At 37.5% G+C, this 16,244-nt stretch overlaps 1 protein-coding gene and 1 long non-coding RNA gene across 2 annotated transcripts in view; one reads left to right on the top strand and one right to left on the bottom strand.

Annotated features, from left to right (window-relative positions):
- Nucleotides 1-1,826: 1,826 nt before the first annotated feature.
- LOC145547929 (uncharacterized) lies at nt 1,827-8,557 on the bottom strand. Its single transcript, XR_014084212.1, has 2 exons — nt 8,469-8,557; nt 1,827-4,034 (listed from the first exon to the last, which is right to left on the bottom strand). It is a non-coding gene; the product is annotated as an uncharacterized LOC145547929 (long non-coding RNA).
- A 32-nt stretch (nt 8,558-8,589) lies between these two features.
- Nucleotides 8,590-16,244, top strand: part of egfra (epidermal growth factor receptor a (erythroblastic leukemia viral (v-erb-b) oncogene homolog, avian)) — a 43,479-nt gene continuing 35,824 nt past the window's right edge. Inside the window, exon 1 of the mRNA XM_008434555.3 lies at nt 8,590-8,828. Coding sequence (XP_008432777.1) covers nt 8,750-8,828 — 79 coding nt within the window. The 5' untranslated portion in view covers nt 8,590-8,749. The remainder of the gene's footprint in view (nt 8,829-16,244) is intronic.

Here is a 16,244-nt window from a genome sequence, read left to right as displayed (position 1 = left end):
CGTACCTCTTTTGCTGTACCACAATCAATGTTGTAGTAACATTTTCGTTATTAATCAGTAATAAAACAATCCTATTTTTACCAAAGAAACAACCAATCAAAGTCAGGAGGAGGGTCTCAGTGCTGTCAATCATGCTCATGCTCGTCCACTCCCGCCTGCTCTTTGTTAAGCTACATCTGGTTCACCTCAACATAGCCTGCCACCAATCCTAAGGCTAATTAGCCTGGTCACAGTGATAATTGATGATGTTTTCCTGAAATGGTAAGTTGTTTCTCCACCATTAGCACATTAAGCAGCGCATACAGGAGGATGATTGGCTCCTCCTGGCTCCAATTGGATGTTTCTGGGCGCGGTGTATTTTTGCAGGCAGCAATAGTAGCACTGGGAGGAAGTTGAGGAGCTACATTTTTTTTTCACAAATGACCTGTCTCTTGCCAATGACATGATGACACTTTTAATAAAAGTTGGAAAAACATATTTTTGTAAAAGTTACATTCTGTGGCTTTAATGAGGATTAGGTGGTCTGCTGTGTTGTGGACAGCATGAGCATGGTCCAAAAAACATGCCAGTGTGCTATAACTCATCATGCAGACTTTTATTGAATTTACAGCTATAGATTCATTGTTAAATTAGGAGGCAATCAATTTTCTATATCAAGAGTTTGCAAAGGGACCCATTCACTCAAGAACCACCAACTGGTATAAGATCGGTGTGCTTTTAGCTTCTTTTATTCTCCGAGGGCCTCAAGACCTTTGTTAAAGAGCTTGGCATAATTGAGTCTTTGAAATACCAGGACCTTTTAATTACAAAAATCTTCTGACTGAAAAACTAAAAGTATAATCTTTGGATCTTTTAGCAGAATAATAATCCAAACATATCGCTAATTGTGTCCTATTGGCAAAGTATCAACTACAGGGTTGCCAATATGTAAGTGTGACCTTTACATAATATATTATCATTGTAACAATATATTATAATCATTTTGTAATATAAACCAATCTACTCTAATTAAAGCTTGGATAATCTTCAGTATGACTGCAATAAAGCAATTAATTTTAAGTTGTTTTACAAATCTTCCCCATGAATGCCTACAAACATAGGGAGCATTGTGCATTTTGTGATTACATTCCCATCATGCCACTCTCAATCTGTAAATCCTGAGCATGCTGATCTGTTAGGATCCTATTCACCTGCCTCAAAGCTGAGAACAAGGTGTTCGGTTGTGAAACAGGATGTGACATGTTGAGAAGTTGAGAAAGGGTTGCCTATCGGATTAAAGCGAGTTCATTCATTTACTTTTTAGGTGTTTACTGTGTAACCCATCGGGACGCCATGGAAACTGCATGCTTTGGCAAGTGAAGATGGCTCGAAGCCAAAGAGCAGAGGTCCTGGATGGTAAAGCTAAAAAAGAAAGAAAAAAGCAGAATGATCCAACCTGAGCACAAGTTATATTGTTCCTCACAAGAGATCAAAAACAATGGACATGTGTGGGATGGTGTAATCAGGGTCATTAATTAAAGGTTTACAGTTAAGATTTTGTTTAGGTTTAGCAGCTTTAGGTTTGCCTCTGGGCAGCCAGATGGTGAAGCGCAAGATAACATCACTGACGTCCGTAATTAAAACTAATTAATGGGTGCCAGACATTTTCCGACGAATGCTTGAGGCTTTTCAAACATAGTGTTGAAAACAAGAACCAGAATATTTTTATTAGACATGTGGTGGATTTGCTTAAATCTAATAGAAATATTCTCTGATTACCATGACAGTATAATTTCGCTGTGTTCCCAGTTCCGCCATCATAAGAGATCAAAAACAAAAGACGTGTGTGGGATGGTGTAGCTAATTTAATCTAATTTAGCTTTTTTGTAATTATTTTTGGCTTGTTGAGAAAAAACATACATCCAATCATTATGTTTTCTTCAGGTATATTTTGACATTTACAGTCAAAAAAGTAGATATTTTATTATTCTCAGATCTGAAGAATGAAGAAGTAACATATACAGAATCTCTTTGACAATGTGAAGTAGGCAAAAATATCTCAAATGAAAAACTGAGTTAAGAAATTAAGGAACAGGATGCCATCTGTTACCCTGGAAAGGTGTCACAGCCATTTCTAAAGTATTTTTAGGCTCCTGCAAACCACAGTGAGAGCTATCACTCACAAAACATGGAACAGTGTTGAACCTCCCCAGAGCCACTAGCCTTATTCGAGGAGTACTCCGAAGAAGGCCACAAACAAACCAAAGACAAAATCTAAAGCTCTGCAGGCCTCAGTCGCCTCATGTTTTTTTTTTTTTTTAATTTTAATTGTTTGGTGTTTAACATTTTGGTTGTTGTCTAAAACACAACTCGAGAGAAGTTTATGAGTGGCAGCAGCAATCACAATTGAGCGGTGACAGTAACTATTTTATATGATCCCAGATGGTTTTTTTCTCGCTTCCCCAGCGTATTCTCATCCCAACCACCTACTGTATGTGAAAGAGCGAAAGAAAATACAAATGACTGCGTCATAGATGGTGGTGTTTTCATATATTCTGGGATGTTGTCGGGTCCCCTTGGTTTCATCATGACCCTCTGATAGCATAGTTTCAGGATAACCAGCCATCATCCCATATCCTTCAGCTGCACAGCTATTCTGTCACATTCAAGCATTTAATAGGAGTCCTTGTCTAAATATTATCCCCAGAAGTGTTAACAGGGACGGGCACCATTTACAGCTCGGCTCTAATGGTTATTCTTAGGGGAACGTCATATATAATATGAGCTATTAACCTCATGCAGCTAATTTAAAATGTTCCGTGATCATCCACACGGTGCTTATAAAGTATGAAATAATACAGATAATACAGATCGTGCATAGCTGTAAGTTAGAGGAGCATTTCATTGTTTTTAAGTCTTTTTACAAATAAAAATTGGAGAAGTGTGGCAAGCTTTTGTATTCCATTCTAAATGAAATCTTCTACAATAAACTGTCCCCAGAAGCCACCCAATTTATAACTACAGTCCACCTGTGCGTAATATGCTCCATAAAGTCCTCAAACATTTGAATTAATAAACAAACTGCAACATGAAGATTAAGGAACACAGCAGACAGATCAGGAACAGAGTTTTCGTCAGAGAAACAGTGAAGGAGCTGCAGAGATCTATAGCGCAGGTGAGCAAATCTGTGTGCACGGTGTTCTGACTATCTGTGCTACCTCATCAGACTTTCCTACCGTAGCACGGATAGATAGCTATGTCTATATGTCGATGCTACCAGTCTAAAACTTCTACCGTCATGCTTACAAACCGAAAACCATAGTTGGTTACGAGACCGGAGCTTGGGAGTCATGCTTAGCATATAATTGGAACAATTTATATACACGATAAAACCACAAAAACATCATTTCCTTCATTAGAATATTCTACCAGTTTAAACTGAAAAGCTATCGCAGTTGTATGCACTAATCTTTTTTATTAGAATATCCTACTTTAAAAAAATTTATTTTAAATACCGAGGTGATTTTAAGAATGAAATGGTACAAGACAGTGGAAACAATTCCCAGGAATAGAAGGGAGCCAGGTTGGTTGGTTGGTTGGTTGGTTGGATGGATGGTTGGATGGATGGATGGATGGATGGATGGATGGATGGATGGATGGATGGATGGATGGATGGATGGATGGATGGATGGATGGATGGATGGATGGATGGATGGATGGATGGATGGATGGATGGATGGATGAATGAAGGGAACCGGGAAGGGATGGATGGAGTTCATCTGGGTCTGAAAGCAGCTTCTCATCAAGATGGTAAAGTTAAAGCTTCATTTTCTTCTCTCAGATCTGCCCGGTGTCCGTTGGCTCAGTGTGACGTAGTGACTCAAAGTGAACAGGTGAGGCTGTTTTTAGGCCGTTTGATCTCAAATCTCCCCCAGCAATGGCACCTCAGATGAGCGAGTCGTAGCGACACACTGGCGACCCGTTCGGCTCATTACTGACGGTACCGGAGTCCGACTCCATCAAGCTGCTGTGGGACACATGATGAAACTCTCCCACTGCTCAGACACAAATAAAAAAAGAGAAACAGGAACTCAGATGAATTATTTTCATCAACATTTATTATGGAAAATAAAAATCCAACTGAGAAGAAAGAAGCTGTTCAGTGCAGGACCTAAGGGAAGAAGTCTTAGCTTACTTCAGTTAAGTAAGCTAAACCAATGCCTCATATTTAGGATGCATATAGTGACAGTGGAGAGGATAAACTTCCTTTTAACAGGAAGAACCCTACAGCAGAACCAGAAGTTGGCTCTGTATGAAAGACCATCTATCACTACCCCCCGGGGATTTGAAAGGACAGAGTAAAGAGAGACAGAAAAAGAAAAAAAAACTGCTCCAGGAGTGTTTCTATAGGAGAAAAGAGAGTTCGTTGTAGTAGAAGCTACTTTGGTGGCTTTATACATGAGAAAAAAAAGTTATTTGCAACAAAAGCTCTGCCAGTTGCTTAGTTTAGGAAAGAAAATGGATTAAAAACAAACTTAAACACTGAAGGACAGCTCCCAGTCGATCCCCTCTACATGGAGTTCATCTGAAAACCTGCAAATAAGAGATGATGGATTACAGTGTGAATATTACCTCTGTGACCTCCAACCTGCAGCTCCAGAAGATCTCTCTATTGTCGTCCAGAAGAAATGAAGTCGCGTGACGAAATTGCACAAGGCCACGCATGTTGCAATTTCCATTTCTATGAACCATCTAGTTGTGAAATAGCAAAATAAAAACAGAATTTTCCACCACTTTTCAATTTTCTCTAATGCGTTTTGAAACAAAAAATTCAACTTAAAATAGCAGTGATTGCATAAAACAACACAGTGGTCGAATTGTGTATTAACATGCAAGACAACAGTTCAGCGTGGCTACAACCCCTAGGAACTTTCTGTCAGCTGTCGGCTGTTATCCTGTATTATGTCACAGCGTCATGGCAGCACAGTGCTTCCCATACATGGAGGGGAAAAAAATCATAGCAGTCTCTTAGTCCATTGAATACTACAGAATATAAGCAAGCAAAGAGATTATTATATTTTTATACCACCAAAAACCACAAATAGTGTTAAAATTTAAATTGTCTGTGTGTAACTAATGTCACATATTTTCTACATTATACTAAAACAATAACTTTGGTTGGGTTTAATTCTCTTTCATGTTCAGCCTTCAGTGAGAAACAGTTCAGGACGCCTCCTTGTGGATTTAAATAATCCCTTCACTCCTTTTAGAGCCTGAGATTTATTGCTGGTGTGTTTTTCAGAGAAGAAAAGCAACACATGGAACAAATTTAAAACCCATTACATTGGAGCAGCAAACTGTCATGTAACAGAAGCATTTTCTCTGATTGCTGGTTCAATACAAATACAAGTTTCAGACAAAATGGGAAGATTTCTGAATTAAAGGCTTGTGTTCCATCAATTATCTGCAGTTAAATCTGTAAATGTGGCCATCAAAAGCCAAATAACAAACTCATAAGGTATTTTAAAACTCAAAATGCACATTTCACTGTATGCTGACCCAAAAAAAGATCTGTTGAATATAGTCATTTCTGACTATGAGCTGATCTTTTTCATTTTGCCACATTTTCCTGTTGGATAATAAATTAAGGAACAAAAAAAATCTGAAGAGCAACTTTGGAGCCAACGCTTTTGAGTGATCCAAGTCAAAATTGATAAGAAATTTGCTGAGAAAGCAGTATCTTTCCGTCTTGACTGGTCTTGAGCTATTTTTGAAGATATTCTAACAAAAAAAACAAAAACATTTTGATGTATAGTTTTGCTTCTGCTTCATGACTATCACTTCCTATTAAACTGCATCATCATTTTAAATATTAAACCAGATGTTAACTATGTTTACTTGTTCTTGTGAATATGTTGGAGTAGTGCTAGTCTTACTTGAGTACCTCTGTTCCCAAAATACTTATACGCTATAACTTTTAAATGAATAACATTAACAGCTGAAAAGGTGTTTTTTGTCATGAATACACAAGACAGAGTACGTAACAAACATTTTTTTATTTCCCAAGGTATCTGAAAAAGCTTTCTACAGAAAGGTACCACAACCTGATGTAGATTTCTGTGGAAAGTAACTCTAGTTGGTTCCCTCAGTAAATACTTCACTTCTCAGTTTCACTAATCACATCAGCATTTGTCTGTTTAGCAGTTAAAGCCCTCAAACTGATGGTTGCATCACATCCACTGTGTAGACACAAATCTTACGGTGCTGCCACATGTGAAACGTTAGCCTCACATTAAGCAATTTCTTCTGGAGCAGAATGGCCATAATTTCACTCAACACTATAACCTCTTCCTCCAGCAGCACAACCAAGGACAGTTTGCAGAAGCATTAGGCTTCAATAATGAAATAAACACCACAGTGAAAAATGATTTCCATCCCTGCTGTCCCCATGGAGCCCAATATGGTTACGACAAACAAACACATTTTAGGAGCTTTGATGTCCAATTAGATTCAGATCCGGTAAGATTGAAGATTTGTCAGCAATTTAGACATTTTGTGTTCCACCCCTGTTCCCTGCTGCTATTTATGACTTTCATTCATCTTACACACATATTTAATATATATATATATATACCAGTAAAATGATATTAGAACCTAAATATTGTCTCCTTTATCAGGCCCAAATTTCATAAAACCTTCAATGTGAAGTATGACATCCTGAGTGAATCATCACCATGGACACTTTTCATACACGTTCACCAAAAAAAAAAAAAAAAAAAAAAACAGCCGCAGGGATGTCATTGTTTATTTATTTGTAGCAACTATGCAGCCACAATAATACCAGATTTAAAAAAAAAAGTATGATATTTATGGTGAAAACACCTATAAATTGCATCTGTCAAGTAAAGGTTAAGTAAAATTACCAAGACACCGAAGAACTTCAGTGAACTTTTTCGGATGTTATAAAATTACAACCACAAACTATTTATTATATATATTATATTTTATTTGGATTTCAGTGATATAACAGCGCAGCGTGAACAATAGATTGGACGGAAAACAGTTTTGAACATTACTGAATCTTGATAAAGGGGCATGTTAAAAAAAAAACATTTACCATTAAGTAAGTTACATCTTATGTTCTTACAGAAAGAATATTCTTTTTAAAGATTTACACAGATTACTCATAATGCCTAATATGATGCTGTTTCCCCCTTTTTCAGTCGTAAAAGTCTTGGCCTATCGAGGTGCAGATTCCGTTAGACTCAAAAAGTTGTGGTGTCTGCCAGGAAGATCCCTATAGTTGTCCAGCACAACTCGCAGATGCTCAACTGGACTGAGATTGAGGGAATTTGGTTTTACTGCAGTGCTGCTCAAACCCTACCTGAGTCCTGTTTTGCTTTGAAGCAGGATGTATTATCCCCCTGAAAGAGGTCACAGCAATCAGGAACATCTATTTGGAGAAAGAATGCTTATAAATTTGGAGAAAGAATGCTTATATATTTAGCAGATCAGGCCAGATTTTTACCAGCCCAGGTTCACCCAAAGCTTCCCAAAAGTACTTTAAAGAAACAGGTGACAGAGCATTCAGCTGCTCCTCTTCCCCTTTATGCAGCACTGAATCAGAATTATTGACAGTTCATCAAAAAACTCACTTTACTTCTTTGTCTGAATCTTTTCCCTAAATGTTTTTATATGTTAGAGAAATAATTTCATCCATTTTTATTTGTATTCAGCACTTTTAAGCATTCTTGATGAATGAATGTTTGGTGGTCATTTTAATGCTTCACTGTTGTTTCTGTTTTAAATTATTTCAGTACTAGTGTGTATGGCTTTTACTTTGGATCAGTATTGTTATTTTTATACAGTATAAGAGAGGACAAACACCCACGTGGAATGGGGCAAAGCCTGCAGTCTGACTTATCTTCTTTTAGTGATTGAGCACAAAATGTAGCTATGCTCAACCAAAATAATAACATTTTTAATTGACATATAAGTTACATTTTTATGTTTCAGACCAACATGTATGCTTGCACATAAAGTATGCTTTACAAAGATGTTAAAGCAATAGCTAAGGCTCTTTTAACCCCTAAACATACAGACACAAATTCACTTCTTTGTTTTCAAAGATAAAACATGTCTTTTTAAGTTCTCTAGTAAAAAAAAATTTTTTTGCTTTTGCATCTGCTTTTAACAACCTAAGCTAAACTGAAAATTAAAACATTTGTTGAAAGTCTGTTAAACGGGTTTGCTTCTCCTTGCTATGCCTTCGCGTTCATCCACCAGAGGAAACCGGCCATAAAAACGTACTCAGTGCAACTGCTGTGGTTTCATTGCAAGAGATCTATTGAAATTGAAAAACCTTGAAGTTTTCACCTTAAATATACATCTACATCCGATCATCTGCGTCTTTGCGGTGTGCAAAGCGTGCAGCGTCAGTGCAGTGAACAGATTTGTGTCCTGGATTTCTCCTCTGTGTGCGTGTATACCTGAGGGGCGCACCCGTCCTTCCTCCTGCTGCTGACGTCGCAGCAGTCGGAGGTTTGCCCTCGTAGGCTGAAGGCAGACTACTGCTGGAGATATCTGAAGAGAAGGAGGAGGAGGAGGAGGAGCTGTCAAAGTTGGACTTTCTCGGAGAAGGAAAACTCTTCCACACATCGACACGGGAATTAGATTAAATTAAGGTGTTTGTTTATATCCAGCCGGGATATCGCGTCCTGTTGACATGGAATGACATCGCGCTCGAACATACAGGAGCTTCGAAAACACCATGGCAGCCCGTTTTCTGCGGTGGATCAGCCTCACCTCTCTGCTCTGCTTTGGCTCCCGTGTTCTGGCGGAAAAGAAAGGTATGCCTGGACAATGGGTCTCAAAAGGCAGAACGCCAGCGGGGCTTTCGCTTCCCTGTTTGCCGCCTGTGCTGCTTTTTCTTAAATTTGAGAGAGACGGAGACGGAGCTGCGCGGAAACTTGATCCTGCATTGGGAGAAAAGTTTCTCACAGTCCCGCTGTTCACCCTGTGACCTGTTGTAAAGCTAGATTTGAGCCTTCAGTGAAAGTACAACCTAGTAACTGCCATGACAATTGAAAGTGGGATTGGCAGAGGTTATTATTAATTGGTTAATTGAATCATTGAGGAAGTGAACATCTGTCAGGATCCAAGTGTGAAATTTTGAACTATACTGATGATGATGACGATGGTGGTGGTGGTGATGAAGACGATGATGGGAAATGATGTTGGTTGAGCAATATTTTGGACTTTTCCACTCTTCCTTTAAACTGTATGACATTGTTTTAAGGAAAATCATATTTTCTAGATAAAATGTTGTGATTCTGAACAATTAGTTGCATAGAAAATAATGAAACAAACAAAAAAGCCATATCTCTTGAAGAGTGATATTCTTTTCTGCTACAGTATAAACCTCAACTAACTTACCTGCTGAAATAGAGGTTTTAAGGGAAAGTTCAGCTCATCAACTTTGCAAATGCAAAAGTCAAACTTTTCATCTCGTTTACTTTCTTTACTCTGACCCCTTCAGTTGAAGAGAACTACATGTGCTAGCTTTAGTTATTTGTTATGGTTTACATGACAACTTGCTTAGAATAATTTAAAAAAAAAAATGTTTTACTTCTCCTTTTATGCCTTAATCACAGACGACTTCTAAAGTTTTGTTTCTTAACATTTAGGTCAAACCAGATGAGAAAAAATGATTATAATTGTTAAACTTACATAATTTCTCTTAAGAAAAATTGATTAGATACAATGTATGCAAATAGCTACCTTTAGTTTATTGGTAAAGGTCAATTTGATTTACATGTTTACTTGAAGTTCTTTTCTCTGATGGCCCTGAAGCAGCAGGGTTTTGTCTATTACTTAACAATTTTTTAATGTTTTGTCTATATGTTTTATATAATTTTAGTTGGTTTAAGTAAATCAGACTTCATGAAGGCCACATGTAAGGGGAGAAAGTGACGAGTAGTATCACTTTACTCCCTAATGACTGTAATTTCCTATTCTCATGAATCATAATGGCCCAACGCTCACATCGTCTCTGTGCTGTTTGTCCCAATGAGTGGATGAGCACATGTTTCAGTTCCAGCAGCCCACATGAGCGTCTTTGCTCCAATCAATGCATGTTTTATATATTTATTTATTTATATACTTGTTAACCATAACCATTGTAAGCATATTTGTGAGCCAAAAAGACAGTCCTCTCTGTCTTACTTGTGGGAAGACAGCTTATATCTCAAGCAGCAACATGTCTCCCACCATAAATAATAAATTAGGAATTTTATTAAGACCAGATGAGGTGAATAATGAGCAGCTGTACCGACAGACATGTTGTACTATTTGGTTTGTTGCTGTTCTGGGGCAGGACAGATGTTTCCATTTGGCAAATATCCTCAGTGTCCAGTTGGATTTTAAACCTCCTCCACGTTGCATGTTGTAAATCTTGCTACGGTCACATAACAGAGAACCGAAGAAATATCGGTGTGCATTAAAAATGGTAGGAGCTGAAATGTAGCTCAGCGTGTTTTTGGGTTTGCACCTGACGACAAACTGTTTATCTATAATTTATATTTTACCATAGATGAGAACTGAATTCTAATAACATTTCTATCATATAGTTATATTTTGAGAGAGTTCTGCTTTGTAAATGGGGTAGAGCTTGATTTTGAGAGTATTTCTAAATCTGAGATGGATTTTACAGCTTGTGGCTTGCAGTCACAGCCAGTTTGAGTCTGCTTCTAGGAAAATCCAACATACTTTAACAGAAGTTCCCAAGCATCTAAAACAGAAGAACTCAAATTCAAAACATAATCCTATGCTTCTACTTGTTCTTGTCAAATCAGATCTTCTTGTACGTGTTTGCACGTATCTTGTATGTTTAATAAACAGGGCATTTTTTCAGCTCATGACAAGAAAATAAATATATTTTATTTTGGATGTTTGAAGAAACAACAAAATGGCTGGCATGGCCCCCTTTTTGGTGTCTGCCGCAACAGAAAGAACCGTGGTGAAGATTATACCTTTAAAATCTGCTGTAACTCATTCCACCCACCTTCAGTCAATATGACTTTGTTGTTTATTTATTTATTTTATTTATCTCTGTCTGTTAATTGCAGTAGGCCTCCTGTGCGTTTTTCAATCACTCAATAACATTTGAAGAGTTTGCAGCAGATTTCTTAGTTAGTAAAAAAAACAAGCATCTAAGAAATAATTGTCAAAACAGCAAATTGTCAAAACATTTAACACTCCACTTTACTTTCTTTCGTAGTGCTGGTACTTTAGAGCTATTTGTTCCAACTGCGCTGTTGTAGTGATAATTTTCATGTGAACGAAATATCCTTTTCTATTCTGTCATGTCATGACTACAAACTTCTGTGCATTTCGTTTTGGCTTTATGTAGTAGATCGACATAAAGCACTGCATATTGTGAAGTGGAAGGAAAATTGTATCTGCTATCAGAATCCTTTTACAAATAAAAAAAGGAAAGATGATATGTGCATTTATGTCCCTATTTACTAAATTTTTTTGCTGTCAATCTCTACCACTTTTTAACATCTATACATGAAAATATTTACTTTATGTCCTCCAACCATCTGTAAATCTAGATTTCTACATTTTAGCACAGACAGTTTGATTTAGGTCTGAACTTTAACTAGGTCAATCTTGTGAGGTTGGAACGGGCCTTTAGGCCCATTCTGCTGTTCTGCTGAATGCGCATCCCTATCTTAAGTATTTTGCATTCTCTAACTGTTTTTCTTCCTGGATTGCCCTGCATATATCTCCATCCATCTTCTTCACCAGTGCTATCTTCCCACTGCACATAGCAGTATGGATGTGACCAAAACTAAATCATAAAGTTTAGTTTTGGTCACATCCATTCAGAGAACCTTCTGCCACATGCTTGCTGTGTCTCTTGCATGGTGTGGACAGGAAACTGTGAACATGGTCTTTTTATTTCTTTCTTTCAACAATGGACTTCTTCTTGCCCCTTTTCCATACAGGCTAAATTTCAGGAAAACATTGAAGTTTTCCTCAAATTTAACACACTCTTCAGTTCATCTCATCTTTATTTTATTTTGTAAGCGACACATCAAGCTTGTACCTGAATTAGTTCGGCGTTACATCTGAGCCCGGCCAGACGTTCTCCCCAGTGAAGTCCCTCCTGTCATGTGTGTGGTCAGGGACAGCATTCCCCTGTTCGTGTCTTCAATTGAGTGTAAAAGCTACTTTTTATAGAAACAATCCTTACCTTAGGCTCTAGTATATTGAATTTATAAAAAGTGGACAGGTCCATTGGGGTTATCTGATTAGTCTATTTCTGACTGGAGTGTAACTGGAAGTGATTGCAGCATTTTGTTCCTATGAGAAGTGTTTTACCAGTAGAAAGCTGCTAAAGTGGTGACTATCCTGCCTCTGCCAAAAAGTTTACCTGTGAAAGATCAGACTAGTCACATGAGCTTGTCTAAGATAAATCAGTAATCCCTAATGCTTGAAGCATGATTTGGGTAAGAGTAGCCTGCTGATGCCAGTATGTTTTGTCTAAGTTAGTTAGTTCAATAAAATTTAAAGATAGTACAAGTTTCATTAAGCTTTATGTATTCTCTTTTGTTAACTATTGAGCTGATTAATGGCAAAAGTTTCCAGCTCGAAGCACAATTCAACATTTCAGCTAAGTGTTTTTCCTGGTGCGGTCAGTTAGAGTCTTAAAAAACCAGATTCTTTCATCGGTCCATCTGTTTTTTCCCAGCTTCCCTATAACCCATGCCTTTTTCCATTCATTAAAGCCAATCTCCTAAGAGCGATAGTGAAGTGCAGCTTGGGATCCAGTGTAATCTTAGACCCACAAGAGGTCCTGCTGGTGCTGATGCTACTGCAACTTCAGTTTCCTGTCCCTCTGACGAACAAACCAGACTTACATCTGCTGCAGCCATTGTTGGGGAAGAAAGGATTTTTTTGTTAAAACTGTGGGGGATGGAGTGTAATTTCTGGTCATCCTCAGCGTAGCTTTGAGAACCTGCATCAAGTCTGAGTGGTAGTAATTTTATAGAACTGCTGGCAAGGTGCAGGTTTTCAAGACAATAGTGGCTTTGTAGAGAGCAGGTCATCTGGCATCAGTGATACTTTGCAGAGCAGCACAGATCTGCAACCTGATGCAGACGCACCTGAAAGCAGGTATGCAGGTCATCTGCATCAACAGTGTCGTTATTTCGCTTCCTTTTCACTGTTGGGGGATTTTGAAAAACAGTGAATCCAGTGTAAGTCAAGTGGCACTGCACTTATTCACGTGTTAATTGTGTGTCTGGTTGCACTTCAGTAGCTTGTATACCTCCAGCATGGAATAAGTGAGTGAATATGTAGTTACTCATTGAACAGATTTGCTCCCTTTGTTTGTTCATGGTAACAAAGTCATCCGCAACATTTATGGCCTTTCCATGATCGTCTGGTTGTGTCAAGTGGAAAGAGACCCAGCCGTCTAGGCTGGAAAAAAGGTCCTGTACTATCTTCTCATCAGCTTTAGTGTTGTGTTAACAGGAAAAGCATCCTACGTCTAATTAAACTAATAACCCTCTGTGTGGGGGGATGTTTTTGCTTTTGAGAAAGAGATTCTTTTACTCGCGGGCATATTTTTATTGCATGCCATTGTACTGTTAAATAATAATATTTCTTAAAACATAAGTTCCCTTTTTACTGTAGGAATAACTCCTGATGAAAAGCTCTGATGCAAAATCTACTGCTTTTGATTTTAAGCAATGCATTACTAAATGAGGTAAATATATGATTGCTTATTTGCTACAGATTGAAAGATTAAAGAAGAAATATTTAGCCCATCAGGAAGAGATGAATGAAATCAAAAAGCGTGTCTAAAGTCTTTATCTATAAAATAACAATAGCAACAATATTGCAGTGTCATGTTAAATGGTCAGTATATCTTCAAAACATTTAGCTAATCGTAGCTTTAAAATAGCATTACTGTTATTGTCATGACTGTTGGCTATCTTTTTGTATCCACATCATTGCTCTCTGTCTGTTCCCAAAGTAACATTTTGAACGTTTAAAAGTGAAAGCTAAAATATTTCTGCATGCTTGTCATAGTTATGCAAATATTTCTTATTTGTGTTACATTAGGATATAATTTAGAAGTTAAAAAAATGCAATTTTCACTTTACTGTTTGTTAAAAATACTAAGATTTGCAGCATTGAAATAGCCATTGAAAAAGATCCATTAAGCTACAAATATGTCTTTTACTACTAAATGTAAATGCAGACACACAATTTTCTCAGGCTTGTATGAGAAATGGAAAAGGATAGTATCCCTGTTTGAGCCAGCTGACAAACAGTGTGTAGCTGCAGGTGGAAAAAGGGAGGGACTGCATTATTCTATACTTTATGCACTTGGCCACTCTGAACTTCACTTACCTGTGAAGGAAGCTGTAACTTTTAAAATTTCAGTATACTTTCTTACCAATAACTAGGCTGTTTTTGGTAATCTGATTTCAAATTATTTTTTTAAATATTACTAACTATGCAATTAACTACTACTTTGAGATTAATTCATAAAAATTAAATGGGTTGTAGTTCTAAACAGATGACAAAGGCAAATTTTGATTTTTTTAGAGCTCTGCACTGCTATAAGTGTTGAAATATTTAAATTTAGAACAAAGCTTTGTAGTCGATTCATGTTCGTTCTTATGGTTTCTAATGTTTAATGTTAATCTGCAATAACTACAAACATTTTTTATTATTTGTGGTAATTATAGAATCGCATTTCTTTCCCACAAACAAATATGTTTTATTTGCATTAAAACATACACCATATGGATGGACAGTGGTGGTGAGCTAATTAAAGTGAAGAAAACCCGGAAAATTGGGGGCCGGGGTGCGAAAACAAAACATCAGACAGAAGGTTTCAGTTTTTTCATATTTTTGATTGTTTAAATGTCCATCAAAGAGAGCCTATATCCTGCTGCTTTTAGGTACCACTGCTTCAATGGAAGCATCCAAACTGCAGGTGAGAGACTCTCCCCATTGTCCCGCGGACCTCCTGTCGGTCTGTCATCTCCTCGCGTGACCCACAGGTTGCTCTGAGGAGCAGAGCTACAATGTGCGCTCGCCCGCAGAAGAAATCCCCTACAGGGAGGAGAACAATGGCTTCGCAAACAAACCTCCATCCTATAGTGTTTCAGAAGAAACCATTGTTTGAAGGGTGGTGCCTGATTATTGAAACTGGCTTTCCTAATGCGGATTAGCATGTTTTCGGATTACTTCTTATTAACAGTTACATTTTTTTCCATGGATATTTTAAACGTAATTTTTCCAGTTTACATAAAAAACAAACAAAAAAAAAACTGGATTTGTATACTCTTCTCATTAGTTTGGAGGACTTTAGTACTTCAGATAAAGAAGCCCCGTTTTGCAGTTTTAGGAGGTTTTGACTCATGAGGGCGACAAAATTATAGTCTGTTGTAAAGACGTTTCCACACTTCTTCTCTTACTACTAAGATCAAAGACAGACATGGAGATTTAACTGTTATTGCCACTGAGGTAAAATGGCTTGACTCAACTTGAAATTTCTTCACTAAGTGCAGGATTTTGTAAACCCGAGTGCAGAGATATGTTTGATTAAAAAAACAAAACAAAAAAAAACTCTGTATCTTTTTAAATGAATCCTGATCAGACTTGTCTACCCACTGCATTTAACACCCAGAGGTCCATTAAAATAATGTTTTCTCCTCAACTGTTATTAAGGCATTACATGCTTCACTACAAAGGTGTGGTGAAATGTCAATCAAGATCCTCTCTTTTTCAGTAATCACGGAAACTGAGGTTGTTCAGAGAGTTAATGAGCCAAATACAAAAAAAGAGAAACGTCTTGCTTCAGGAGATGGATAACAAAAAACCAGACAAAATAAGACTGCATTTTGTAAGGAGCTTTTGCAAATATGACAACTTTCAAATACTGCACAAAAACCCAGATGTTAATCGGAAACCTGTAGTACTTCACTGGATTTTAGATCAGACACCCTGTTCCATCTTTAAACGGTCCAAGTCAGAGTCCAAAACAAGTTCTCAGCTTACACTGCCTATTGTGTTGGCCTTCTCCAATAGAAGTGTCTCTTACGACTGAAAACTAATCAGCATAAATACAGGCTTTCAAACTCACTTCCAGATTGGATAATGACATGCTACCAAGACAGACAATATGTCAAAGAGAAAGAAAAGGAAAATAAAAAAAGTTTCACACATGACTGCAGAAG

The sequence above is a fragment of the Poecilia reticulata genome, chromosome 17 (genome assembly GCF_904066995.2).
Source record: "Poecilia reticulata chromosome 17, P_reticulata-male-v2, whole genome shotgun sequence".
In the NCBI taxonomy this organism is placed as follows: domain Eukaryota; kingdom Metazoa; phylum Chordata; class Actinopteri; order Cyprinodontiformes; family Poeciliidae; genus Poecilia; species Poecilia reticulata.
Note: the sequence above shows the minus strand (reverse complement) of the source record. Positions and strands in the feature narration are given on the sequence as shown.